General features: G+C 41.4%; 2 protein-coding genes across 6 annotated transcripts in view; both read right to left on the reverse strand.

Moving 5' to 3' along the window:
* Positions 1-5,412: 5,412 nt before the first annotated feature.
* Positions 5,413-16,238, reverse strand: brpf1 (bromodomain and PHD finger containing, 1). Of its 3 annotated transcripts, none has more exons than XM_086277664.1 (16): positions 16,020-16,238; positions 14,054-14,841; positions 13,507-13,696; positions 13,128-13,415; positions 12,064-12,581; positions 11,467-11,656; positions 11,160-11,291; positions 10,854-10,982; positions 10,264-10,651; positions 9,380-9,688; positions 8,978-9,253; positions 8,742-8,889; positions 8,368-8,498; positions 7,514-7,629; positions 7,268-7,422; positions 5,413-6,537 (listed from the first exon to the last, which is right to left on the reverse strand). In XM_086277664.1, the coding sequence occupies exons 2-16, from the start codon at positions 14,794-14,796 to the stop codon at positions 6,354-6,356; spliced, it is 3,897 nt and encodes a 1,298-aa protein (XP_086133790.1). In that variant the 5' UTR covers positions 14,797-14,841; positions 16,020-16,238; the 3' UTR covers positions 5,413-6,353. The 3 variants fall into 3 exon arrangements, with proteins under 3 accessions (XP_086133790.1, XP_086133792.1, XP_086133791.1); XM_086277666.1 differs by lacking the exon at positions 16,020-16,238 and adding an exon at positions 15,674-15,944; XM_086277665.1 differs by lacking the exon at positions 16,020-16,238 and adding an exon at positions 15,625-15,944.
* A 413-nt stretch (positions 16,239-16,651) lies between these two features.
* The window catches only part of LOC147306004 (serine/threonine-protein kinase WNK2), a 42,815-nt gene continuing 32,939 nt past the window's right edge, over positions 16,652-26,527 (reverse strand). For 2 of the 3 annotated variants that reach the window (XM_086278703.1, XM_086278704.1), the window contains exons 26-29: positions 25,266-25,364; positions 20,322-20,366; positions 19,477-19,778; positions 16,652-19,367 (exon numbers count right to left, since the gene is read on the reverse strand). In XM_086278703.1, coding sequence (XP_086134829.1) covers positions 19,017-19,367; positions 19,477-19,778; positions 20,322-20,366; positions 25,266-25,364 — 797 coding nt within the window. In that variant the 3' untranslated portion in view covers positions 16,652-19,016. The remainder of the gene's footprint in view (positions 19,368-19,476; positions 19,779-20,321; positions 20,367-25,265; positions 25,365-26,527) is intronic. The other variant, XM_086278702.1, reaches the window with a different exon arrangement.

Raw genomic sequence — 26,527 nt, forward strand, 5'->3', positions numbered from 1 at the left:
CACCGCAGCTCCGCCTCTCATTAAAGTCCCAGACCGCGGGGTGAGAAAAAAAGCGTTTAGTCTTACAGATGAATGGGGACACTTGAGATGATGCTCACTCTGAAATACAATACGCACAGAGCTGCTTGTAGTAATCCCGGCGTTATATCAAAATATATATTTAAGGATAATCCACTGCTTTCAGAAATTGATATGGAGAGTCGCCTCTGTTTTATCACTTTATATTAAATTGAATAAAAACAGTTTTTATGGCAACTAACAATTTATAGTATCAAAGAAAATCCAGTCAACCTTAGAATTTAACGTAAAAACTTTAAAATACTATTTTTTAAAAGTACAGTGGGAGACAGAGACTTCAAACAACTTCACTACTTTACATTAGGCCTTAAACGTTTCTTTTTTCTAACTCTTATAGTTGGGGTTGGATCAAGTGAGCCTAAATCATCCCTCTCCATGTTGCATAAGCACTCCCTTATTCTTTTTCTTTCCATTCCCCTATATTCATACAGCACTGCATGTCATAAGCTTTGGTCTACTCTCTCCTATGCCTCCTGCTTGTCTTTCTATGCACTCTTTGTCTCACTTCTCTTTCCTCTCACCTCCCAACAGGTCTCAGCAGTTGCCTGCTGCTCTCTGAGCCCGGTTCTATCACAGATATATTCCTATTAAAAGAGAGATCTTCCTCTCCACCATCACCAAGTGTTTTAGGAATTGCTGGGGCCTTCCTTTTAATATCACAGGACTTATATACTTTACAATACAAAGCACATTGAGACAACTATTGCTGTCAACTGCAGTAAGTAAAAATACTGAAAAAGCATCAAAGTTATGGGGGGGGGGGGGGGGGTGAGTGGACAAGAGAGGAAAGAAGTGGACCACAGAGAATATTTATAGAGCGATGGAAGGCATGCAGAAGTGGTGTTGGTGCACAGCATCAGAGCCCATGGGGCACTTTTATATATGTATGTATATATAAGTAGAAAATGACAATGGTAAAAAATAAACAAACCAGAAGAAGGAAGCAAAACCAAAACGACCCCTCTCATATTCTTCACCCTGCATTCCAATGGCTCCTCTCTGGGCGCCGCCTCCGCTGCATTTCCTGCAGGACTGAGAGGAGGAGAGCCACCTTTGTCCCCGAAGCCACTCTCCAGCCGATAAGACCATTTCCCACACCAGAAACTTCAACTACTCTACACTCTTTTTATACTGCCGACACTTTATTCACTTTTAGTCACTTAAAGTCATTTATTCACCTATTCAGTCACTTTAATTTTAAAACTGTGTGTATACTGTATATTCTGTGTGCATTTATTATCTCACACTTATAGCCTGTTTATGCCCTGTCCTTATCTTCAACGTCATGCTGCTCTGTTGTATCTTAATTGCCCCTTGGGGATAAATAAAGTCTTTCTGATTCTGATTCTGAAAACATTAATGAGACATCAGTTTCTCTTCCATTGTAGTTCTCCGCCTGGCCGTAACAGTTACAAAAGTCTGTCCCTGCCTTTGATCATGGAGGTCCACGCCTGCAGAGTGCCTATTAAGACATAACCTACACAATAAAGGTAAAGGAACATGTGACTGAAAAGCACAAGGATAATAATGTGCAAACATTTAGAAGTGAGTACCACCTGGAATCCAAGCAAGTATCCACTCACTTATCCATTTCATCAAAATGGGGAGTGGGAACCTGGACACTATCCCAACAGTCCCAGAGGCGAGAGAGACGAGAGGCGGGCTACATCCTGCACAGGTTGCCAGTCTATTGCATGTGAGTCTAATCCGTTACTAAACTAATGAAAAGCTTATGTGGCAGCAGTAAGCAAACGGTGTGTCAAAATCTGATAAATCAATTCAAAGAACACCAGCTATGACAGACGCCCAAAGACCTGTGGCAACTCTGAAGGAAGCCTCTGAGGGTCAGACTGGAGAAGCGGTGAATACAGCAGTTGACCTGGACCAACACTAATGACAGCTTTGTGGGAGAACAACGAGACAGACTATTCACATTGAAGTTTGGTCACATCTTTAGTGTAAACACTTCAAACCAAAATAAATATAGTTTCTGCATTATGATACATGGATGTGTACGTGAGCAAAGTATACAGCCAAAACAAAAAAGGATTAAAAGAACAACATTTATGGAGCGGCAGAGTCATATGGACTTATTCCTTCAGGTTATGGTAAGAAAGTACCTTGATGTACAGATCTGATAGAGACATGCCCACATAAACTTACAATAGTTTGTTTACAAAGACGCATCAGCTAAATCTTGATTTGGATGAGGTGCAATATTTGTTTACAAACGGGTCACTTTGGCATCAAGAGCTAGATGCTAAACTACACATTCAAGGGTTTTCTTTGGTATTTCAGGTTGGCCGTTTGCTAAACAGTGAGGTAAATAATTATTTATTCCCCTGCTGAATTATCAAGTTTGATCACATCATATCAAGTTTGGTTCATTTTAATAAATAGAAACAGAATATCAATCAAAAATCCAGAAAAAAAACCCCAACATTAAATATATGTTATAAATTGATTTGCAAGTCAGCCAATGTTCAATTCAATTCAATTCAATTTTATTTATATAGCGCCAAATCACAACAAAAGTCGCCTCAAGGCGCTTCAATGGTGATCTTGGTGGCTGTCTTCCCAACTGCCTTTAGGTGATTAACACAAGATCTTGCATATAGCTCCAGACCAAATGATTCCACCACCTTCTCACCAAGCTTCTTGCTGATGGTCTTACGGCCCAGTTTAACCTTGTGCAGCTCTACAATCTTGTCCTTGACGTCCATTGACGGCTCTTTGGCCTGGAGAGATTGGAATGGGAGAAATTGATTCTTTGGATGGGTGCGATTTATACACACGAGTAAAGACCAGGAGTATCTTAGATTGACTGATTGATTGATATCACTGTGCTACGTTGGAGCACAGCCGATGCACGTGCACCAGAACTGTGGCTGAGTTGTAGGGCGTCAAATACTAATTTCACTCACTGACATGCAAATCTATCTACCGTAAAACTTTCGTGTAATGGTATATTTTTTCGAAATTTTTTGTATCCCATCTCACTCCACTAAAACAAAATCCACATTAAATTTTGACTGTTAATTTCTTGGGAAATGAGCAACCTTACAAATTCAGTAATGGATCAAATTACACCCTCCACTGTATATCGGAAGAACCTCTTTATGCCTCTGAGGGTGGCAATAAGAGTGTTTCAGTCCACCAATTTAGTAAAATGCTGCTAATGCCATGAGGAGCCGGATTCTTAATGAAAATTCCCTTAACTATCGGGCAGATGTGGCACAAGCATTCATTACTGGGTTCAAAGAATAATGTGTTTTGCTACCTTTTCATCTGGGGCCACAATATGGGCAATGCTTTTAAATTTCACAACAGCATTGGTTGTACTTTGTGTTTCTAAAGTATGATGGTGAAAAGGTAAGCATAATTATTTGCTCAGCTTAGACGTGCAGCATTACTGTTTAGCTGTCACTCTCTATGGTTTCACAAGCAGCCTCACAAGCTGTGGTCTACTTACAAAAAACCCCACAAACCTTAAAATAACTATCTTTAGTAGGTATGGATGCAAATGATCCTTCCTCACTGCTGTAGATTATCTCTTATCATGTTGACTGTTCAGATAAATACACCCAAAGATCAAATGCTCTAGATTAATCAGCGGTTGTGGTTTGTTGGTTAATTCGTCTTTTAAAATCTAAATTTATAATCATACTAAAACTATAGATGTGCTTAAAAAGACAAAATGCTGTAATTACAGTTAGAGCGGAAATCTAAGGGGGGTTAGAGTTCATAGAGAGAGAAAAAAAGGTTTCCACATCACTGTGAGGTCACCTCCCCTGTTAAGTGTGCTCTGCTGAAATGCTTGTGATGCTTATCAGTACTTTCCACTCACTTGCTCAGAGCCGGAAACAAGACGTCTTCAGAGAGGTGTGTCTTCTCAAATGCAAATCACAAGATATAAACTGTGTGGTGAGTGGGTTCTCAGAGTCGGGTGGGGAATCTTTACAATGTCTGGAAAGAGTGATTAAAAACTCTGACTTGGGTCGAGAAAAGTCACACTGGTTGTCGAGTGAACTCACATGACAACTGAAAATGTCAAAACAACCACCTTATGAGAAACGTGGCTTAAATGAAGGCACAAAGTGAAGTCATGAGGAAACCTCAACATCAGGCAACTGCTGGTGCTTCAATATAGCCTACATCTCAGAATTGTTCATCTAAAAACACCCTGAAACGGCCATGTTTAAGGGTGTTTTTAGATGAAATGCACAGAACAGGGCGTCTTTGTGACATCCTGCATTTTTCCCTAATACCTCCAAGCACTATTTTAAACTTGAAAAATTGTTGTTATTATATTATCTGTTGGTGATGGTTTTGTTCCAGCATTGAGGAACTTAAAACGTTGAAGCCCTGACGCCCTCTGAGAAAAACAAAAGACCCTTAAAGAAAAGAAAACAGACAAGCACATTGATAAAACATGATATGGATGTTGTGGAACAAGTCTTAACAAGCAAAACCACTCTATAGTATGTCTGGCATCATATAGCAGAAAGGCACTTTACAGGAAAAGACAAAAACCCTGCAGAACCAGTGTGAGGGCCAAGTAGATGGGAGGTGCACGTTTAACACTTCACTAGCACTGTGAAAGTCTAAGTTGTTTAGACACACATCAGGAGGAAAGCATATCTTCAAAGTGTCAGATGTGACATGTCCAGTGTTTACCCTTTCAGAAGAGAAGTTGACTTGAGCCCTTAAGGCATAGGTGTCAAACTCTGGCCCGCGGGCCAAATTTGGCCCGCAGCCTAATTACATTTGGCCCGTGAAGCCATACCAAATTACTATTAGAGCTGGCCTACTGGTATTATACAGCTAACATATATATTGTTTAGTATTAAACTTTGCTTGTTCCATATTCAGTTTTTCAGCAAAACTTGTTTGAGTCCATAAGAAAAGATTCATTCTTATATCTGGAGGAAGATTTTTTTTTTCAATAAATATTAATGTTAGCCTGCGACTTTGTTCCAGTTTTGAATTTTGGCCCACTGTGTATTTGAGTTTGACACCCCTGCCTTAAGCAAACACGGACACGAACACCCCCCCACTTGGCAGTGTTTCAAAGCAAATACAACACTTGACTGGTCATGAATGTTGATCATAAATCTTTCATCTTATAAGTCGTCCCCGTCTGTCTTGAGTTATTAACAAAATGACAGAATGCATCAGGCCATGAGAAGCATGTATGACTCACGATTACCCTGGAAAGAGGTAATGGGAGGGTCTGAATTTTCTGCTGAACATAGTGAAATATTTCCAGAGAACAAGGAATAACAAGACGAACCACAAAAAACAGCACAAAACTTTAAAAAACTCAATTATTTTCTGTTTTGTTTTTTTTATTAAATCTCTATTGTTATGCAATCTGCTTATATAAAAGTTCTAAAGCCATCAGCCTGATACTAAGACAGACAGTGAGGCAATTGTGTGTTTCAGTTTAGTCCTCATTATTCATTGACCAAGTGGCCTGTGTGACACGTACATATCTTAACAAAACCGTAAAAACAGGAAACATGATGGACACGTACTGACAGACAAAAGAGACTGCACCGTGATGTTCAGTGCAGGTGGAGTGATTAGAAGTAGTCCGTGACGAAACAAGCTTGTGGACCTTGTTAATGAGAAGTCAGCAGAATAAATTACAGTAACGTTGGTATGCCCCAAAAGTGGGCTGCGACAGTCTCTTTGTGCTCCTCTGAAAAGTGACTTCGACAATAGCACCAGGCCTGTCACCGTTTTCCTTTTGCGGAGGTGGATGATGAATGTGAGAGACGTGCTGGCGTTGTGAAATATCCACAGTGTGTGCATTCGACGTACACGACACACATTTCCCTGTTTACATATGAGATTACCTGTGTGACTGTGTGAGGAAAACCCCCCAAAAGAACAAAAAACAAAAACAGGGAAAGGCAGTTGTGTATACTTCATAGCATAACACTATGTTCATTTTGTGAGTCTGTAAACCATCATCTCATTTGTTATTAAACATATATCGACCACATACGAGGAATATTTCGATTCATGATTCTGAACATAGCATATTTCTCCATTTCTTTTCTTTTTTTTTATCAATTCTCTTAAATACAATATTTTACATGTCGGATTAAATATGGTTTAGTGTGCATGAGTGTGAATATCACGGGGCCAAGATAGTGGATTCTTTTTCTTCCCCCCACTCCTTGTTGCTGGCACTGTTTTATTTCCCTCTTCTTCTTTGTAATCTATGATGTAGGGCTGGGCTCTCTAGCGTTCGTGTGTGTTTGTGTTCAGTCACTGTCACTAGTTTCACTGCTGGGGTCCCCCTGCACCTTGCTGCGGTGCTGCATGGCACGATGATAGGCCACCTGCACTGATTTGCGGATGTTGGACTTCCTGCCTTCGAGCATCTTCTCTTTGTCCAGCTCTTGGTCGACGCCCAGAGGCACCAGCTTAGAGCGCGGAAGCCACTGCCTGCAAGCACATAAGCACAAGCACAACATTAAAAAAAACATGCATTGGTAAATGCTAAACAGACTGGCTTCTTATATAACGCTTCTCTACCTTTTATACTATAAGCCTCAATCACCCATTTAAACAAGCACTTTTTTCTACACCACTGTTTTCTATTTAACATTCACACTCCCGACGAATGCAACAGGAACAACCAGAAATCGAACCAGCAACCCTTTGATTAGACACAGTCAGTCCAGACAGAGTTATTGTTTAGTTAAAGAGTAATTGGTTCCTATGGTCCGTTAATTTCTTGATTGACTTCAGAGTTTATGCACCCTGAATGCCTCCTAACAACTGCTGTGCTCATCAACTTTATAAATTTCTCCAAACTTAGCAAAACATGATCATAAGTAACTGCAGAGAACAAAGTGACCTAAAATAGCACGTTCTTTCCCTCGTATTATCAAAAACCACGTTTGCCCCATTTCTGCTGAATGTTCTGTCGCTACACTTCCGTACAAAGGCTGCAGTTTGCTTTGAACTGTTGCCACAGAGCTACTTGTGTGCAAACATCCAGTAACATCACAAGCTGCCTTTAGTAGCAGGTTTTGTTTTATTTTTGCTTTACGCTGCTTGATTGTGTTAAAATAAAAATACAACATATCAGCAAAGAATTAGCAGGGAAAAAAATGGAGGTGAACTCTGAGAATGAGTCACCTCCCCCAAAAAACATCACTTGATAACCAACCATGTTCTCTTGTTGTCAAAGAAGAGGACCAGGAACAGGTGCTCCCTGGCCTCCTGGGTCATTTGCTCCCCAAGTTTCAGCACATCCAGAGGGGGGACAGGGATTGGGACACCTCGGTGGAACACCCCCTCCCTGGGCATCTTTGGGTCAATTATCTACAAGCGAACAGTAGCATGCAGAGGTTTAGAGAGCCAGTCATATTTTGACTGTAGTCTGTGCTATTTGTGTTGTTTGCCCATGTCTCACCAGAGCAGGATATGAAGGATAGCCTCTGCACTTGGCCCAGACCAGGTCTAAAGCTTCCAGAGAAGAATAATCATCTGAGGCCATCCAGCACCCTGACCTGTCCCGCCCACGCACCACTGAGAGTTGGGAAAACAGCATCCGTTAAGCAATCTCACTTCTAGTTAAAAACACACTTTATCACACAATAACACTGTTCTAAGCAACTGTTGGTGCAAAACACTTCCCTTTAATTTAAAATACGTTAACTCCTAATGCACCTGGGTGGGGAATGATACAGCTTCTCCAGTTTGAGCGGAGTATCCTGAACAAATGGTGCTACACAAATATAACACTTGACATAGTGAAGGGAGGGCACTTCCTTTGACCATGTTTCATTTTCCCCATTATCAAGACAGGGAGTACAGGTCCTGCTATGCTGACATGTGGTGGCTGTGACAGATTACAGCAAAGAAACTGATGGAAAATTCAAAATGTTGTGTTATTTTTATGTTTCGTTTTTTAAAATACACCCACTGTTTTACGCTATCTTTAGCACTATCAGAGCCACATTGCAGAAATGATGTTCTGCTCTGACGTTCTCTCCTATAAGGACTTATCCGTCACATCTCTGTGGCTATTATTGTGTGAGGAAAAAAAAAGTTTAGCATATTTTTATCTGCAGTAATGTCTTTACGGGTATTTAAGCTTCAAGTAAAATCAGATTCCGATCAGACAAAATATCATGCCAAATTATTTACAGGCTGAAAAGGCAAAGCTATATTGGGTGATTCTGAGAAAACACTCACTATCTAAATAAATAGAAACTAGCTGTGTGCACTTTACGTGAGCCTTAGAGGTTATAAAAATGTGCTTACGGTGTGAAACACCCCTCGAGCCACCGACTGAGTAGGAATCATTTTCTGTGCCTGATGTTTCCTCACTGCTATCTTCCTGGAAAGCGCGTGAGAACGACGCCTTTCCTCTGCCCTGCTTAGAGGGAGTCGTGCTGCAAGAGAAAACAGAGCTATCAAGAGGCGTATAACTTTATCACACGTGTTACAACAACTGGATGCTTCAAGCAGGGGGGGGGTTTCTGTTGTAAAGTTAAAACTGTGTGTTAAAGGTGTCATAAAATTTCAAGAGAGATGATTGTTAAGTCACTGGGTTTGTTTCTGCAAATGAAACCTTATGCTCACGTCAATTGGTAAAAGAACTAATTTTAAGAGTACCAGGCATAAGCATTAATCACCTGGTCCTGTCTGAAGCTGCACTGCTGCTGCTGCTGGTTGTGGACTCAGAGTCTGAGCTTGAACGAGGGAGATGAGGTTCACTTCTGTACACGCGGAAGCTTTCCGTTACTGGTTGGTTTCCTGTATCAAAGCCATTAGTTGGCAATCCTGAAGGAAGAAAATAGAAACAAGTGAGTGAGGGTGCGACTTGGCATTTATTGTACGTTAAAAGTTTATTGCGAATCATCTAATTTACCTGGCAGCAGGTCATCATTGTCACTGTCGCTGTCAGAGCTGGAGCTGGTGTGAGGGCTGCGGGGACGCTTCCTGTGCCTGCTTGGTGACAGCAGGGGGAGTTGTGGGGGACCAACAGGACTTTGACTTACTCCTGCCCCACCATAACCAGCATCCCTGTTCTTGGGTGGGCGCCCCGGCCTTTTGGGGGGTCCAGCTATTTTTTGGTTCTTCTTGGAGAAGAGGACAGATGTCCGACGGCCCACCTCTGGAGTCAGGGATGAGGACACATTCAGATCTTGATAGGGAGAGAGGTTTATATGTTAAAACACAGGCAAATGCTTATTATTCGACTGCTATTGAACAGCTAATATCATTTTCGTTGTTATGTCGGACATTAGTGCTAATATTTTCCTAGACACACCCTTTCCACCAATCTCCTGGCTGCTGCTCTCTCCCCCCTCATCATGGTGTCCTGCAGATGATGAGTGATGGGGGAGAGAAGAACTCCGGTCTCCTCCGCCCACAGAGTCCCGGCTCCCCATGCCAGAGCCTCCTTCACGCTGGTGTGCAAGCTTCCTTTTGATCACACTGATCTCCTTTCTTAGGGCCTTGGCTCTGCGAGACTGGCCAATGCTATGCTTCCCTGAGCTGACCTCATCGAGACGGGACTGCAGGTAATGCAGCTGCTCTTCCAGAGGTAACCGCCGCCTGTTCTCTGGCAGGAGCAGGTCTGCGCAAGGCAAGCAGAAAGAGAAGCAGTTAGAGATGTTGGAAATGAAAAGAAAATCAATCTTATAAAGCAGTCACACATAGCCAGAAACAGAAAATATAAAAGTAGGTTTGTTTCCTGGTTAACTATATATGGGGTAGACCATCTTTGAAGCCAGACAGACGACAACATCAAGCTTTAAACATAAAGCACAAATCCAGCATACACAAGCACACAGGATGTATGATGATGTTTTAGCTCAACTGAAACGGAACTGCATGAATTACAAGCGTCACCTAGTGGTAGCAACATGAACTTCTCTGCACCATATTGTATGTTACTGTTCACCATTGAGCCTTTATTTTGTGACAAGGGACAGCACTGCAACCATGTTCCAGTAAACCTAAAATGTAATTTTTTTTTAATTTATTTTGTAAAACAATGTATCATACAGCATATTAATTAGACAAAAAATACATTTTAATGATCTAAAATCTTAAATCACATGTTTGTTTTTCTCCCTCCTTCTCCTTTAGCTGGTGCTTGAGGAAAAAATTATATTGGTTCCCAAGAACCTCCCAGTCAGAGACACTCACCATCTTCATTAGAAGACAACGGTCGATCTCTTTCTCTATCCCTGTCGCGCTCTCGCTCTCGCTCCCTCTCCCGCTCTCTGTCTCTCTCTTGCTCACGCTGGCTGTCCGGGCTTGGCTCTCGTGGTAGATGCATTCCGGTCTCGTAATCGAAGCCGATCCGTTCAGCTTGTCGCCTGGCTGTTCTTATGACAGCCCCGCCCATCTCTCTGAGCCGCAAGGCAGCGCGATAAAAGACTGTGTCCTTGGCGTTGTACTTGAGACAGTTGTTGACAATGAGCCCAAAATCGGCCTCAAAGGCCTCAAAAGTGAGGTAGCGGTGAGACTCCAGCAAGTTCCACATGGTCTGAAAATCCATTGGAGTGTCAATATGGTCCAGGTAGTCTGGCACCTAGGTGACAAAGGAGTAGTGAGCAGACCGAGCTATTTAAAAAAAATCCAATCATATTTGTACAGTGAATGAAGAAGAAAGAAGGAAAGCCTAAAATACATTATGCCAGGTACGTAGTATACAGACATAAAGTAGAAAAGAGTCAAATTTAAGTATCTGAACATAATCAGATTTCTTGTGCTTGCGAGTATGTTGCATTTACCTCTGCCAGAGGCACAGGCTCAGTGAAAAAGTTGTTAGTGTCTCTCTCCTGTAACTGTTCCAAGGTACTCCTCAACAGCACCAGGAAGGGAGTCAGCTGCATCTCCAGCGCCATCTGCTGCACTTTAATCTGAAAACAGACACATTTTTAGCAATAAACTAACAAAGTAGTGCACAGTTAGAAGTATACAGCCTGATCTACAGAAAGGAGATGCATATTGCTCTTTGTTCTGTAATCTCACTATATCTTGAACAAAAGAAAAAAGAAACAAAACAAAACTCTCTCTTGCTATTCTTCACATCTCACCGTCTCCCTCTTGAGCTTCTCCCTCTTTCGGATGAGCTCCACCAGTAGCCTCGCTCTTTCCAGGTCGTGTCTCAGCCTCTGCCATGCTTTTAGCTGCTCCTTTAAAGCGGTCTGTTTCTCCTCGCTATCTCTCTGCAACATTAACGTGCACAATCCCATAAACATGTTAGAACAAATTACATTAAAAGGTATCAAGTCATGTCTGTTTATTTTTTAGCACATTTCAACACAACAGATGCTAAACGAAGTGTTTCAGGTATCAGACAACAGAATGAGACAAACACAGAATCACAACAACAGAAATTACCGAGGAAGGTTGTGACGCAGGCTGTGGTGGGAGTGGGTCAATGTGTCGCTGCGACTGTAAGTGTGTCTGAAGCCGGCGCAAAAGAGGCACACCGTTCCGACTTTGCCTCTTCAACGTCCAGAAGCTGTGAAGTCGTTGCATGAATTGGCTTTTCCTGGGTACTGTCAGGTTGCTGGTGATTTTGCTCAACCTGCAGAGAAGCAAATACTGTTTAACTCTTAAGCATGTTGTAAATGTAAAGCATGTTGCAAACGCACTAACAAAGGTAAAGCCTTTAAGACCAAAATGTCACAAAAGACAATGATAAGGTATTTAAAATTATTTACAGTCTAAATCAGAAACAAAACAGAACAGAATGTACAATCATCATTTCTAATAAGTAAAATAATGCAATGTGACATAAATTATTGTCTTACAATACCAAAATTAAATAGTATAAATAGACGAGAAAGAAAAAAAGTATGTGATGATTTCTTTATTTGTTTTGCCCAACATACTGCTGCATGGACAGTTTTCTATTAACAGCAAAAGGCATATATGTGCTTACTGGGCGCACGACTTTGAGGCACAGACAGAGCAGGTGAAGTACAGGCCTACCTGTGCGGTGGTATACAGGGCACTGACACCACTGGTGCAGCAGCTCTCCTCTCAGCTAAGATCTTTCTGGCTCTTTTCATCTTCAGCCTGGATTTGGCCTTTGCCCTCTTCACCCGCTCAGAGCTCCAGCCCTTAGAGTCATCATCATGGCCGATGCTAGGCTCGTCATCTTCCTCCAGCTCGCCCTCGCTGTTGGATGACCCCATGCTGGCCCCACCGACTCCTCCTAAAGGACGTGCTGAACCGGGGGGCGTGTGGATGTCACAGTATGCCGTCTTGCGTACGCTGAAAGAGGTACCGTTGGCCCCAGTCTCTCTTACAGGCTCCATTTTCATATAGAGGCCTGCCTGCTGGGCACAGGTGACATGGAAAGCTGTGTAACAGTTGGCTTTGTGACACTGGATGCAGGCGCCCGAGCCACGCTGTTTGCAGATGTAGCAGGTGAGCTTCCAGCGTGCTGGAGGGATGTGCTCGATGCTATCGATCGGCTCCAGAAAGACTGTGTTCGCAAAGCAGACCTGCAGAAAGGCAGGAGAATTGATTTAACTGTGATGATGTTTATAAAGTAAAAAAATAAAAAATAAAAACCCAAGACTGACTGAGCATGCTTCACTGTACATCAACTGAGACAGTATCTATCTGGCTGTTAAGTTTAACATTCCCACAGTCTTTAACTGTGTAATATCAATAATAATTATAAACTTCTTCTTTTTTTTTTTTTTTTTTTTTTTACATATCCCTTTTAAAATAGGGGGTTTAAAAAATGACAGCGAGACTGACGTCAACTCAGACTGATGTTGCACAAAATAATTACAATAGACAGTAAATTAATAATAGTAAATATCGCTGAAATATAAAAGGAAAGGCAACACAGATAAACAATCTTTATCTCCTCTGCCAGGTTGTTCTAAAGCCAAGGGGCTTTGATGGCAAACAGCATGAGCACCTTTAAATTTAAGTTTCTAGGATCTAAGGCTGTGAACTGGCTCAGATGAGTTGAGCTTATTCAGTTTGTCGATATCTGCATAGTGATGTCGTTCCAAATCAAACATATATGGATTTACCTCTGGGATCCAGAGGGCGCAAACTACGTGGGCCCAGCGTGCGTCGTCTGTCTGCTTGAAAGCACCTCCTTTGTTCGGGCACAGAGCACAGTCCACAGCTCTGCTCGGCGACTGCAGGCACCGGCGACATAACCACTGGCCCTCCGGGATATAGGGAACGCCATAGCACTCCTGGTGTACTGCCAAATTACACATGTCGCAAAACAAAATCACGTTGCTGTTCTGACACTCTCCATCGTTACAGATGCAGCAGACGGCATCTTCGTCAATCAAGGTACTGGGGTCCGCCTGAGAGAAAGGAGCACAAGGACACATTACAGATGAAAGCATTTATGTCAAGTTTGAACCATCGTCTCCCTCTTTTGTCTGATTAAAGTACCTTATTGTGACTCTCAAAGTATGACTCCTTCTCTAAGCGGTCCATGAGATACTCAAAAACCTCCTGAGGGATGGGTGTCACACCGTCACGCCGCCGCTTGTCGTTCATGATATCAAGCCAGATGTAGTCCTCCTCATCGATGTCATACTCTACCTCCTCATCTAGCTCCTCCACAGATTTATCAATGTACCTAGAGTAAAAAAGAAAGACAGAAGAGTCAAATTAAGACGTATTCATGCAAAGAATACTTAGCGTGCAAAAAAATATAATTCATTATGGTGCCAATTGTAATTCAGTGTAAAGACAAGAATAATGATGGAAAAGTATGAATCTGAAGCACAGTAATCAGTAATTTCCCTGCTAATAAAGTGGGGACTGGCTGGACTGTATCAAACATTTAGGTCAGGAAATATTTATTGTATTTAATAACTTATATATACACTCAAATAACTCACTACCAACTGCTTTTGCTTTAAAATGGATGGTCCTCTCAACAATCCTGCTTATAATACATATATGAATTAAAAGACTACATTTATTTGCAGACCTGTAGTATGATAATGGCCGAGGTGGGGCATCAGGTCGGTCTTGGTCGAGTTCTCTGAACACAGCCTCCGGTAGCTTGACTGCAGGACCAGACTGAGCGCTGTGATGATGAGATAAGCCATCCTTCTTCTTGGCTTTGCTCTTATGTTTCCCAGTCTTTGGTGTGGATTTTCCCCCATTAGAAGATGGGATATCTGAGCGGTCCTTGCCACTCCCTCCTAACTCGCTGCCCCCGGCTCCACCGTCACTACCATTACACATGCCGCCACCACTACTACCAGTTCCAGATGGAGGAGCGTCTTCTGCATCACTGTCTTCATCTGACACCACATCTATATTCTCGAAGATGCTAATGCGGTGAATGCGCCCTTGAATCTCCACCTCCACCATGCGCTGTGCCTGGGCGTATGTCATGGTCTCTCTCCCCGGGGAATGGGAGCGTTCTGATCGGTTGGGGCTAACAGGCGTGTTCCCTCCATGACCCAGTCCTCCTCCTCCGTTACCCCCACCATCATCCGTATCTCCTGAACCAGTCAGCGAGGCACGAGGAGGACGTCCCTTCCTCTTCTTCTGAGGCACAGCCTGGGCAGGAGTTGGGTTGTCATGGTCATAGTGGTAAAGGTGATACTCAATGCCGCTGTAGCTCTTGTAGACCTTACGGCAAGTCTCCACGGGACACTCATAAGGGGGCTTAGTGGCCCGCAGGTTGTGGCAGAATGTCTTCACGTCAAAGTCCAGCCCCATTGTGCCAACAGCCACTGCTGGGACAGATGGTGTTCAAGTTTACATCTGAAACACATGAGCACAACAGGGAACAACGATATTTGTTAAAAACAACGCACATAACAGATACTGGGCACTTGTCTCCCAAGAGTTGCCTTAAAGAGCCCCAGACACCAACGAAATGCACCTGTTATGGTGCAATCACGTGACCACTGATGGTAGCAAACAAATTATGATCTGTTATTCAGTAACAGGTGCACTAAGCTCAGCGTGTTTGCTATGATCATTGAGAACTACAATCATGTAATACAAGCAGCAAACAGTAACGGCAACAGCTACAGCTGGGCAGCTGTAAACCCGAGCTCATTTGCGGTTCTTGACGAAAGAACTCAACCTTTATCTCGTTCGAACCCTTCCACCCTCTACCTCCTAAGCTAACAAATGAACTTTGTGTATTTTAACACAGCTAACGTTAGCATTAGCATTTTGCTGCTGCATTCCCCCCAAAACAAAGCTGCAGTTAGCTTGCTGGCTAACAGCAGCTAGCAAACAACAACACTGGCCACTACGTAAACAAGCACAGTTCAAGAGAATAACCCTACAGCACATGAAGTAACCTTACAAACTAGCCACGCTAGTCGCCATTATTATTAGATACTGTTCTTATTTTTTATTGTAACCTTTGCTCGGTATTTCATTCAAGCTCAGTAACGTTTAAATAGAGTGCCAAACTGTAGTTGTGTCCCCTGGGCAAACGCTAGCCTCGCAAATCAAACCATTACAGCGCATTCCAGTATAGTTAACATTAAAGCAAATAAAACACACGTGAATGTTTGGGGCTATACACACCACAGCCTGGCCGTTCAGACCCCAGTGTTTCCCTCCACAATGACCTCACCCTGTGAATTTCTGAGGCAAAATGACAGCCTGGCTTCCTGAAGAGCATGTGTGGAGGCTTTATCAAACTAAGGTCCATCAAAAGCGTTCCTTCTCCTCCTTTAAGCCAAAATATCAGCGAAATCGTTTTCTCTGTGACGAGAAACAGCCAGACATGATTATTTTTTTCCGCAGTAGGGCTAACACCAAGGTCTGTTCATGTTGTCGGAGTACGGTGGGTTACTATGGATAACACCAATTACTGTAAAAATACACACACAGTCATCTAGTGTGATCTTTTTTAGCCAAACATGGCCCTTTTCGCCATTTAAAGCTAATACTTCTGATCTAACGTTATAAACACTTACTACTCCACGTTCCTCGAGACCTGCGTGCTTCGGAAACCTCACAGCAGCTCACAGCGGTTGTTGTAGATTGATTTTTAATTCATTAAATAATCCCAGCAGAGCTCAGAAGAGGCGTAGGTACAGAAAAAATGTTTTCATGAAACCATATAATAGCCAAAGAATTTCATTGTGTTGGGAATAATTCAGGAACTCGGTTGAACAAAAGGGGCAACCATTACTGTAACGCTACGACAGATGCGGATCGACAGATTCGCCACACAAAGCGGGGTCTTATTTCTCCACTTTCTTTCCTGACTGTAGCCTGTTAGAACATATTGAGCGAGATTTTGTAATATAATTAATCTCTTTAAAGGGTTTGTTAAAGTGTTTATTTTCATTGCCAGGGTTTGTACTGTATGTTGCGAATCTGTGGCGTCTGTTCAAAGACGTCGACGGTGTGAAAACTCGAGCCTCACAGAAACACTTCCTGTCCGTCGTAAAAATATAATAATATAATTCTGAGTATTTATAAATTTACAAATTTAAATAATAAAAATGAAAACTCTTACTCCATGCTACTTACAAAAAGTAAACAAATTATTTATGAAATACACGGAAGACACTAAAAATGCAAATAACAACGAGACATGCTATCAAGCATAAAATATTTATTTCTCTCTCAACATACAGTCTGTGATAAGAGTGCAGCAGGATAGGGTGGGGTAATGCAGTGGGACATACAGCAGGCAAAAAGCAATCCCACAGTTTGAATACAAGCCTTTGACAACCAGTGCATATTCACCAGGGGGCAATGTTGTCCACAGAAGAGCGAGATGAGCAGAGGGAGAAGGTGTCAGAGCTGCTTTCCCCTCTGTGTGTATCAGCTCTTCATTTCATCAGTGCATCCAAATGAATATGCCATAGAGTTGTTCCCTTCTCTGCTCTCCAGTAAGTTAGCAGCGAGGGAGGTGGAACAAAACATACCAGATACAAATGACAGAGAACAGAAATCTCTTACTACTGGAAGTATTTCACCAAAGCAGAAGACTCTGCATAATATCCTATAAAAGTCCAATTCAAACCGAATTGATGGAATAATATACTTCAAAGCAACCCCTCCTCCTCATCCAATACCACCACCACCATCAATATCATTTTCATCCAAAAAAACAACAACCAAAAAAAACACAAAAACAGAAAAACAAAATGTACAAAACAAGAAAACTGTAAAATTCACAGCTTGGCAAGATTGGGGGTGCTGAAATCTTTCAAATGTGCTGTGAAGATGTGAAATTTCTAACCATAATAGCAGTAACTGTTAAGCTTTGTGGAACATGAAAAGTTGGCCATGCTCGTCGGTGATATAAAAGTACAGATGGGTGAAACCCACTTATATACAGTGTAGGAACTCTTTTAAACGCAGAATAAAAGGAGAATATGTGTTGTGCAAATCTCCCACATCGAGTGTCGTTTGCATTTTGAAATATATCACTGGAAAGAAACTGGAAAACAGAGCAGACATCAAAAGCAACGTGTGAAATGAACAAAATTTCAACAAGGCAATAACACTGCTTCATGAGTGTCCCATTTGTTAATCTGAGGAGTCTTGTTTATTATAGTGTCATTGTATGTGAACAGAAAGCCTAACTATACAGTAGGATCACCTTAACAGATGATAGCAGCATCACCAAAAGAAAAAGAAAAGAAAAGCATCAAACATCAAATAGGTTGAAAACATCAGAGCTAACTTGTGATTGCACAGAACATTTTACATACAGTGTACGCTGAGTACTAGCAAAGTTGAAAGAACATTTACTGGAAGTGAATTCAGTTTGCTGCGTGGATTGTAATCTTTATACTTTGCCCGGTAACTTCTGTCTTCTGTCTGGTGCTTGGTGATTTGCGACGTTTGTTCAACTTTTTAGCTTGCTCCTGTTGCACACATTAGAGATAAGGCTTGTGGCAAGGCCACGATCAAAGCTTTGTTGAGGGGTTTAAATTGCACTTTTGAGCCTCAAGCCTTCACATATTAATCGCTACATTCTGATCAGAACACTTCCGGAGGCATATACTGTAGAAAGAACTATGTACAGTATGTATGGCTCTGGACACCGCCTTTCCTTTGAGCACAAAGCTACAACACTGCCAGCTCTTGTGCTGTCTAATGTATCAGCTATCCTATCAAAAAGAGGCCGTGTCCTGCTGAACCATTTTGACCTGAATGAGTGGATTTTGGCTGCTGGCATTTTTTTTTTCTCCCTTCCCTCATCAGTCGTACATTAACCGTTTGTTTCTGCAAGGCATCAGTACGTCTCACCGCTATGGCATTCCATCTGTCACAGGGGTGGAAAGTAAACAAGAGTTAAAACACGATTCTGTTATTTAAATAAAACTACATACTGTGATGACAGTGCAGTAACAGAAGGGCATTCATATGTAAACCAAAAAAAGATAAAAATAAAAATTGCAACGTATTAAAAACTCAAGACTGCATTCAAGCTACATTAAAATAAAATAACTTGGATGCAGACTTGTGTTTTTTTTCTTTTTTCCAAGAATAAAAAATTTATATAAATTAATGTTCAAGGCACTACATTCTTTCCAATAGATTCATCATACTGTCCTATTATTGTATCTCAAACCACTGATATTTGGATTCCAATGTAGTGTTTAAAGTGTACTTAACCCAGAAAGGCAAAAGCAACAAGAAAATTGCAGAATTGAAGAATAAAATGAAATATGGATGTTGTGACCACACATAAAATGACTAGTATGGCTGAGTCATGACTAAAGCCAAAAAAGTATTCAAACATACTTACTTAACATGTATTGTATAATATACACACATATCTACACTCACACACACACACAATTTACTACAGATTAGTGTTGCATGAAGAATCAACACTTTTCTCATGGTATTTACATGATGGGATTATGTACATGTGTTGCTCTGAACAGAGCAGAGTGGAGCTGGACTGTCTTGCAAATACACACTAATAAATTTTGGTAAGCAGATCAAGTAGTCCTTGTGGTTTTTGGACACGGGCCATTCTCGGGACTGTGGATGACCAGAGGGTAAGCTTGAATCTGTGGGTTTGCCATTGTGCCATAGGGCATCATTCTTGCTGCACCAAGCAAGCCTACGGGGACCACAGACCCTACAGGACTGGGCAAGCTGGGCCATCTCTGGGGATAAAGAGGACCGGGAACCATCCCAGCATAGGAGCCTGCGGGAATGAGGTAACCAGGAGAGGGCGCTGTGGATGAGTTTGACGATAGGGTTGCAGGTATACGAGGGCCTAAAGCAGCAGTCGGGGGGCATGAAAGAGGCAGCTGGAACTTGCCGGGACCATTATGACATTTCATCTGGAACAGAGGGGACAAAATATGTGCACAGACTCAGGCTGACTCATGCTTACATTAAGAATGATGAAGTACAGCTCCTAAACTCTCAGTCACTCTCTGTTCCAAATACCTCACGAGTAACTGCTCCCATCGGTGCTGCACCGCCTTCCAGGTCTTGCCGACGCCTCTGCTGTTTCATCTGGTTCAGGGAAGGTCGTGCTTGACTGGCCGCTGCTACAGTTTCCTTTGTCCAGTCATCAACCAGTTTGTGAAGATCATCAGTAAACGTGCCTCTCTTGTTGTTGCTGTTGTTGGTCTGGACCTGAGCGAGACGTGTGAATGGCTGAGGAGAGGGCGAGGATGTTGCTGCAGAGAGTGATGGCTGAGTCTGACTGGAGGCTGTCTGAGCAGTGGTGGTGTTGAGAGAGGACCCTGAAAAGACACAAAGGTCTTAAAATCTGCCTAGTTAAAAAACAAAACAAAACAAAAAAACAAACAACAACAACAACAACAACAACAAAAAAACAGCTGTCAAATCAATTGGCTGCTGTATGGCAGAATTAAGGACAGTTTCACAAAAAAATCCAAAAAAACCCTGTAATGTGACCTTTCATGAAAGCCACGTTTAAATAATCCTCATCATTCTGGCGAGGCTAGAGCAAAATGAGTGTACAGGTAAAGTTGTGACACATATTTTGCCAGCAGCCAAAGGATTACAACATACATGTCTTTCATGAACAATTAAATAAAAATGAAATGTTTGATATGCAAGCAGTGACAAAATCCAGCAACCAAGACATGTAGGCACACTGCCATGCAAAACATGAAACAAATTAATGCAACAATCTGTTGAGTACCCACGTTTAAACAACGGAGACATTTTCAAGTGCCAAATTAATTTCAGAGAAAAAAAGGACTAAAATAGTGAGGACGAATAGAAAAGACAGAGAATAAGAAAGTAAATGAGATAGTTACTACTACTGCGTTCTTTGCCTAGACATAGTCGTTTCAGAGTGGACCCTATAAAAAGGTAAAACAGCACAAGACAGAAACAGTTAGGCCAGGACACACTGCACACCACAAGTAGGTGGACAAGCTGCTTCAAAAGCACATTCAGCTATCAAAACAACTGAGGAGAGAGAAAGAGGAAAAGGAGGAAGAGGGGTGTAAAAATCAGTGAGGAGGACTAGAGGAGCAAATCTAGGTGTTGTCTTTAATATCATTTGAAGAGCTGATGTTTAGAAAGTGTACAAGCCTAAAAGAAACCACAACTTGCCTTTACGTGTCATGTTGCATGTTTGTTCCTGCACATTTATTGACCTTTTCATGATTATATTTAATATGGAATATATCAAAAAATATTGGACAGAAATTTGGTAAAATGCAGCTACTATCGTATAAATTTGTACTTTTTGTTTGATCATTGGAATAACGGATGATTTACTGTTTCATTAACTGGTAGGGAGAAACTACAAAATGTGTAACATTGTGTTTTCTGGGAAAGAATATTGGAGCCTGGATTTAAAGGGAAGCAAAAAGATCCCTTTGTCGATGTGAGAATGCCTGTGAAACAAAACATGAAACCAAAACAAATAAAATTTAACCAATTGAAAGCACATAGATACAAGCTGGAACTCATCAGAGTCAGCAATTAAAAAGAAAAAAAACCAAAAATCCAAACATGCAGGTAACTCAGGAGAGGTGAAAGAACAAAACCATAATAATATTGATGATACAGCCCTTCATATGGCGGAGCAAGTCTCCATCAGTGCCCTGCCTGGCGCCTGCACCATGCACGTCTTCTCCATCCAAACATGAGGGACAGAGAGAGCTTTCCTCAATCAAAGCATAGGGCCCTGCCTATTAGGGAAGGGTTGGGGTTTTTTTCTCTGTGTTAGTATACACAGGATGGCAGACGTAATGCCTCGACTCAGCTGTATGTGTGTGTGTGGGAGGGGGTGTTACACAATCAAAATTAACTGTGGATGGAAACACACAACAAATAAATAGGGTATAAAGAGTTTGCCATTCTCTCTCAGATGCACACACATACACAAACACACTCACACCATCTTGTATTAGGCCCATGTTTGGACAGGACTAGGCATTCACAAGCTCCAGCGTGCTTGTGGGGTCTATTTTTGAAAGCCAGAAGCACTGCACAAAGCAACTGTATGAAGAGCAGGGGGTAATATAATTATAAATTAATAATTATGAATGTAACTGCAGTTCTGTGAATTATGGATGATTGCCAGAGGAAAGACTGTAAACTGACATAGGTACCTACAACATTAAAGTTATTGCAGCCTGGATTTTGAATATAAGAGGCAGCACACCCTAGAAATGTTTCCTTTTCAATCTTAAGGTCAACTGGATGCAATCTGGGTCCTCAGGGACACTGAATTCATAGAAATATAGCTACTCCTTGTTCTACTTCCTTTCTCCCACTGACTAAATACAGCTCACAGTAGGGCTGAACGATATATCGCATTTGCGATAATATCGCGACATGATCAAGTGCAATTTTCTAACCGCAAAGGCTGCGATTATACTCTGGACATGTCCAAATTCATGGGCTGCATCCTCCTGAGGCCGCATTTGTAGACCGATTACGTCACAGCGACGCGCCGAAGGCTGTCCAAATTACTACCATATCCCAGAATTCATAGCGCGGCCCAGCCAAACTCCAGTTTCCAACAATGGCGGCCGCTATTAAGTTTTAAAATTACTCATACTAATCTTTCTGGGTCACAAAATAAACTTTTAAAATATTTTCAGGCGAGAAAGTAGTTGTGTAAACATCGAATATCTGCTCGGTTTATCAAGATATCCCATATTTGCAAAAGTGCTTCGACGTTTTCAGAGGCGTCTGCTACCCACCAGCTCGACAGCTAGCCGGGAGCTCGAGGGTTACTGATGCGGCCGAGAACGGCACAACTCCCGGCACATCATTTTCAGATCACCGCGGAGTTTCGCTGCTCGGGTTAAACGTAATATATAAGTCACTTAGACAACCTAAAAATGTTATTGTTGGGCTTTTTTCAGTGTTTTGTTTGTTCGTGAGTAAATCGGTTTGGCTGAGATTAAAGTTATTAGATTAGATAAAATAAAACTTTATTAATCCCCCGGGTGGGTTCCTCCTTGGTTTTCACACAGCTGACTAAACGTCAAACAGAAAACTTATTAAACAGAAGTATGAGACAGTCGAGAATTTACGCCAGTGTCTGGTTATATTTTAGATAGCAAGAAGCAGACGGCCGAGTTTATTAAACTCCACCGAGACAGCGGTGACGCTAATCAGAAGGCTAGACCGTCCAATTTCACGCCTTTAAACTTTAAAGGCGTGTTTGTGTGTGTGTTTATACAATTGCTATTATGTTTGCACTTTATGTGTAATGTTACTGACTGCAGAGATCAGTAAGATGTGTGTATTTTTTATTTATTAGTTTTATTTATTTAATATTATTTTTTAATTGAATGACTGTCTAGTAGTTCACAGATGTCGAAAAACTGAGTGTGGTAAAGCCACTGATTTTGTTTATGTATATTTCTGCAATCTGCACATTGTACTGACTTTCATTTTAATGTTTACACCAGGGTTCCTTGTCAGCACTTTATGCTCAGATGTTTGTAAGCTAAAAATAAACTATTGTGTATGTTCAAATATACTGTTGTGATTGAAGAAGTTAAATAAAAATGTCAGTCATCAATTCATGCATCACCTCATGTCATCATAACAGAGGTCTGTCTTCCAGGAAAGAACAGTTTAAAATTAATGTAATATAGTATTGGCCATACTATATGATGTATTGCTTGTCTTTGTTTAATAATACAGAAGACAAAGACCTTAAAAAATAATCGCATATCGCATCGCAATCGCAATATTGGGGCAAAAAATCGCAATTAGATTATTTTCCATAATCGTTCAGCCCTAGCTCACAGTACAGCACTGGGTTGGTAAGATGGTTGATAACAATTACATGTTGTTTCACAGCTCTCTTTCTATCTGGAAAATATTCCTCTGTGCAAATGAAACACTGGAAAAACTGACTGCATAGAAATTACGCTCTACTTCAGTGCACAGAAATTATTTTCAGCAATTTGGACCTGCAGATCTCAACACCCGCACAAAGAGCCACACGTCTGAGTCATGCTGCACTTCTTCAGAAAAATATCAAAAAAGGCTTTAATTCAAGCTGAAAATATACAACACAGCCAGGAAAGAAAGGTCACCCTGCACGAATGAATGAATTGAAATGTCTATATTTTTCTCTGAGATCCCCCAGAGTTAGGTAATTCCCACTTCTATATATAGCTGCTGTAATCAAGTCACTTTAATTAAATCACTGTCTTCAAGTAAACTAAATCACAGAAGAAGAGTGATTTTATAATGCTAGTAGTAGATTTTGCTTAGTAAATACATTCTAACTCGGGTGTGATTGTGTTTTAAATTATATTATAGACAATAAGGGTTTTATTAGAAGAAGCCATAAATGCTGACTTACAAACACAAACAAGTCTAGAAAACAGCAGAGACTGTATCTATCTGTAAATGTCACACTTTTGTACCAATTACAAGCTTTAAAAGCACGGGTGCCGGCCAGTGCTACAGCTCAGCCTCCTAGTAGATGCACATATGGCATAAGTTTAAAACTAGCTCATTTTTGAGCTATCGTGCTCACAGACTTGGATGTCCATACCACCCACCAGGTTTGACGATGTCAGTCTTTTATGGCTGAGGGGTAAAAGCCCTAACACATTCGCAGACTTTCAGCAAAGTCACATGCTATAAAACAAACAGTACACAGACTGACCTGTAGGGCTGATCGATATAACGATATATATCGGATGACGATATAAAAACGTCTATCGTTTCATTTTACGCTATCGTTTGTTTCGTGGTGTCGCAAAATAAACTGTTTACGGCAATATTTTTTTCTCCGTTTTGATGGTCACTTTAGTTGCTAAATTAATTTCTTAAAGTTCTCTCTTTCTCTTATATTTAATATAACCACACTACGGACGGACAAGCGCCTGTTTTTATGCGTTGTGGTTAGCAACAACAACGGTAACACCATCGCGCGTTCGCTTGTTTATGTACCACATAAACCTTTCACAATAAAGCTCAAGATCCTGTTGAGACTTTTCAAAATAAACTGAATCACGTGAAAGAGCAGATTATTTACGATGAGAAGTAAAAAAAGAGCCGCCAGGTGCTAAAAAATAAACCTTAGACTTAAATGTTAGAACAGGCTTTTCCCCGCAGCACGCCGTGTAATAAATACTCACAAAAAAACGGCGGCTGTTAAAATGTAAGTCTAAAAATGTATCGTTTCATGAATCGGTTAAAACGCTGGACTCCAGCTACATGACACGCAGCTGGAAACACTTCCCGCAAGTCGAGCTGCCCGAGATTCACAGAATTTACAGAAAATGTTACATTTTTGTGATTTATATCGTTATCGGACGACAGAATTCTTATATCGGGATATGAGATTTTGGTCATATCGCACAGCCCTACTGACCTGCTTCACTGTACAGTATGTTTTTATGGCAAGAAACATTTCATGGCTGCCTAAATCTTTCATCTGTATTAGTCAGATATATCCAATTTTAAGTTTATCACAACAGTATCATGCTAATGTGTCAATATATATCATCTGTTTTTTTGTTCCGGCCAACAAAATAAATAAAATAAATTAGAAAATATACAGAAAACAAGTTTTAAGGTTGTTGAGAAGTGTGGGTGGTAGGAATAAACAATGGGTGTATGTCTGGTGAGAAGACCTGCAGGGATGGTGAAATAAAATATCCACTATATTCCACACAAATAAAAAATAGTTTGATAGGAGAGAGAGGCAGATAAATAAAGAGAATATGGAAATGAGTGAGGGGAAATATAAAAGAACAAATACAAACAGATGGACAGAGACACAGGTCCACTGAGGAATCTAGTGCGTGGTTTGCTACTAGATTTATAGGTGACTCTCTCTGACGTTTGGTGGTAAACCGTCCAGCCTGCAAAAATGAATATAAGAGGGAAGAAGAGAAGAAACAAGAAAGACACTATGTAAAAGTGCACAGAGACTGGGATGAGAAATCCCCACCATTAAAAGCACCAGAAAAGGACAGAGCATGATATGCAGGATCCAACCATAGTATCTGGTGATGAATGAGACTATTTTGACTCTCTGATGATAATTCAAACTGGCTGCCTATATCTTGCACTCCTCAAAACATTTAAGGGAACACTCAATCATCACAGTGTAACACAAAGTCAATTAAACTTCAGAGATATCGGTCTGTCCAGTTAGGAAACAAACCATTGTGAATCCATTTTACCTGTTTTGGTGTAAATGAAACTTTGGCTCTGCAGTGGCAGGTGCCAAGCTGATGGTCACAGACCAGTGCTCTCTCCTGGCTGATTTTTCTCTGCTTTGCTTTTTGCTAGTGTCTTTGTCACTGCTGGGAGTAATTCCAATCCAGCCTATTCGAGTTGCACACGTGGCTCCTCCAGGACAGTATATCTATATGTGCTGTCACAAGAAGGTTTGGTGTGTCTCCAGGACAGTCTCAAGGAAGTACCAAGAGATGAGACATTACACAACAAGAGCTGGACATGGCTGCAAAAGGGTTTCACCCCAGCTGCAGAACCTGTATCTGCTCATTTGTGAAAGGAGGACCTTGAAGAGCACTGCCAGAGCTCAACAAAATGACCTTCAGCATTCTACTCATGCTCATATTTCTGACCAAAGTGCCAGAAACAGACTCCATGAAGGTGGCATGAACGGCCAACATCCTTCAGGGAGACCTGTGCTCACAAACCAGAACTCAGCAGTTTGACTGGCATTCACCTAAGAACACCAGAACTGGCGTCCCATTCTCTTTAGAAATGAGAGCAGCTTCACACAGACAACATGTAGCAGATGTGAAAGACACAAGCAACGGCCCATTCTCGTGGTATGGGAGACACAGCCAACCGTTTTGAAAAATAAATATGGATAGTGCCATCCTGGAGGAGCTGGACTACCTGTGCACCTTTTCACGTACCAGCAATGATAAGGGCACTAGCAAAAAGCTAAATAAGGAAAATAATCAGACAGGAAGGATAAGGAAAGAGCAATGGTCTGTGGCCACACCTGTAAAACCATGTTGTCTCTCCAGTGCGCCTGTTGTCACTT

This window comes from Aulonocara sp. 'chitande type north' Nkhata Bay, linkage group LG20, assembly GCF_057382095.1.
Source record: "Aulonocara sp. 'chitande type north' Nkhata Bay isolate Kocher_YH1m ecotype deep benthic linkage group LG20, A_spYH_male_GT1.1, whole genome shotgun sequence".
Classification (NCBI taxonomy): domain Eukaryota; kingdom Metazoa; phylum Chordata; class Actinopteri; order Cichliformes; family Cichlidae; genus Aulonocara; species Aulonocara sp. 'chitande type north' Nkhata Bay.

Coding starts and splice junctions, on each gene's coding strand:
- brpf1 (XM_086277664.1), bottom strand. CDS start 14,796: ATGGGGCTGGACTTTGACGTGAAGACATTCTGCCACAACCTGCGGGCC. Junction 10,983..11,159: donor AGAAGCTCAAGAGGGAGACG/GTGAGATGTGAA, acceptor GTCTGTTTTCAG/ATTAAAGTGCAGCAGATGGC. Junction 9,689..10,263: donor GTTGTCTTCTAATGAAGATG/GTGAGTGTCTCT, acceptor TGCCTTGCGCAG/ACCTGCTCCTGCCAGAGAAC.